The sequence below is a fragment of the Mesitornis unicolor genome, unplaced genomic scaffold (genome assembly GCF_000695765.1).
Source record: "Mesitornis unicolor isolate BGI_N332 unplaced genomic scaffold, ASM69576v1 scaffold1746, whole genome shotgun sequence".
NCBI classification, from domain to species: Eukaryota; Metazoa; Chordata; class Aves; order Mesitornithiformes; family Mesitornithidae; genus Mesitornis; species Mesitornis unicolor.
This window is the reverse complement of record NW_010192786.1, coordinates 1-2339: the sequence shown is the minus strand read 5'-3', so window position 1 is coordinate 2339 and position 2339 is coordinate 1. Positions and strand designations below refer to the sequence as shown.

Sequence of the window (2339 nt, the reverse complement as noted above, 5' to 3'; positions counted from 1 at the left end):
AGGACTTGCCCTTAGTAAAGCCATGTTGGCTGTTTTAAACTGGGGAAGTGTAAGGAGAGAGGTTGCCAGTGAAGACTGAGGCAAAAATGTTCTTGAGAACCTCAGCCTTTTTGTTGTCTGTTGTTATTGCCTTGCCATCCTTGCTCATAAGGGTGAGGAGATGCTTTCTTTAACCTTCCTTTTCTGATTGACATACCTGAAGAAGCCTTTCTTGTTATTCTTTGCATCCCTTGCCAAGTTCAACTCCAGCCACGCCTTGGCCTTCCTGACCTCATCCCTACACAGTGTCCCTATACTTTTCCCAAGATACTTGTCCCTGCTTGAACTGCCTGTGCAGTTCCTTCTTGACTTTTAGTTTGGCCAGCAGGTCTCAAATCATCCATGCTGGACTCTTGCCTTCCTTTCTTGATTTCTTACACATGGGGCTCAAGAGCTCTTGTGCTTTATGGAAAGCATCCTTAAAGATCTGCCAGTTCTGTTCTGCTCCCCTGTCCCTGAGGACTGTTTCCTATGGAGTCCTATTGACTAACTGCTTGAAGAGCTGGAATTTTGCTTTCCTAAAATTCAGGGTCCTAACTATGGTCCTCATCTGACTCATATGCCTCAGGACTGTGATCTCCATCAGTGCATGATCACTGCAGCCCAGGCTGTCTCCAATCTTGACATCCTTGATGAGTTTGCTTGCACTGGTGACTATCAGGTCCAGTATTGCATCCTCTAAAAGAGACTGCTGTTCTGCAAGTGCCTCCACCTGCTTCTGTGCAACTTTGAATTTCACTACAACTTTATGTATCACAAGTTATTGGCGAGAAAATGTGACATAGTAGAATAAAAGTACTAGTAATACTAACCAGAACATTTGCAAATGAAAGAGGTATCTGAAGCTGCATGCTGGGTCAGTTTTGAGCATACCAGGAGACATTCAGGGAAACATCCTGTCTCATACTTCAAAACATTTGGAAGTCTTGGCAATGAATGGCAGTGCCAAAATGAGTTTTTTTTCCAAAATTTAATTTGAAAAATATTCTTTTCATAGATCACTTATTCCACATGTACAGTAGCTTTACAGGTCTAACTCTGGAAGTATTCAGAAATACATTTACATGAAAGTTGCAACATAGTTAGAAGTGTACAGTATTGTTTACATGTTATTTCTGCCGCCTATGGTTTCTTTTTTCACTCTAGAAATTACCATCTGGAATTAACAAATCTATTCTATTTTTCTCTCTCAAGCAAAATACACCACCTCATGTCCCAAATCCCTAAGCTACAGCTATTCCATCTCTTCATGTCAACCCACTTGTCGCTCTCTGAGCGAGCCTGATGTCACATGCAACATCAAGTTTGTCCCAGTTGATGGCTGCACTTGTCTAAATGGAACCTACATGGATGAGAGTGGCAAATGTGTGCCTGCTAAAGAATGTCCCTGCTATTACAGAGGATCTCCCATACCATTTGGAGAAGTTGTCCATGAAAATGGGCTTGTATGGTAAGTGAATCTCTTGCAAAACACTCAAGCAATGCTAAATGTATTTTTTCATTAAAATCTGCTGTTCAAATGGGTATCACCCTGCCTTGCCTGAATTTCAATACAATGCTCTCTCATTTTTTTAAACTTTATTTTTGACTTTTAAGAATGTTACACATTCCCTTGAGCTGGAAGACGGGGACAGTGAGCAGGATGAAGGCCCTATAATCCAAGCGGAATGAGTTAGTGATCTGCTTGACCACTTAGACATACACAAGTCTATGGGGTCAGATGGAGTCCACCCAAGGGTATCAAGAGAGTTGGCAGAAGAATTCACCAAGCCACTTTCCATTATTTATCAGCAGTCCTGGATAACCAGGGAGGTCTCAGTTGACTGAATGCTCACAGATGTGACACCCATCTACAAGAAGGCCCAGAAGGCAGATTGGGGGAACTACAGAGCTGTTTGTCTGACCACAGTGCCAGGAATGGCTATGGAGCAGATTATCTTGAGTGCCATCACACAGCACATATAGGACAACCAGGTGATCAGGCCTGGGTTTATGAAAGGCAGGTCCTGCTTGACTACCCTGATCTCCTGCCATGACAACGTGACCTGCTTAGCGGATGAGGGAAAGGCTGTGAGTGTTGTTTACCTGGACTTTAGTAAAGTCTTTGACACCATTTCTCACAGCATTTTCCTGGAGAAACTGGCTGCTCATGGTTTGGAGAGATGAACTCCTCACTGGGTAAAAAACTGGCTGGATTGCTGGGCCCAAAGAGTTATGGTGAATGGAGTTAAATCCAGTTGGCAGCTGGTCACCAGTACTGTTTCCCAGGGCTCAGTATTGAGGCCAGTCCCATTTAGTAT

The 2339-nt window shown here is 43.3% G+C and overlaps 1 protein-coding gene across 1 annotated transcript in view; it reads left to right on the top strand.

The window, feature by feature from the left end:
• The window catches only part of LOC104542777 (mucin-5AC-like), a gene marked incomplete at its 3' end in the record, with an annotated part of 20201 nt that extends 17888 nt beyond the window's left edge, over positions 1 to 2313 (top strand). Inside the window, 2 exon segments of the mRNA XM_010187205.1 lie at positions 1234 to 1489; positions 2295 to 2313. Coding sequence (XP_010185507.1) covers positions 1234 to 1489; positions 2295 to 2313 — 275 coding nt within the window.
• Positions 2314 to 2339: the final 26 nt, after the last annotated feature.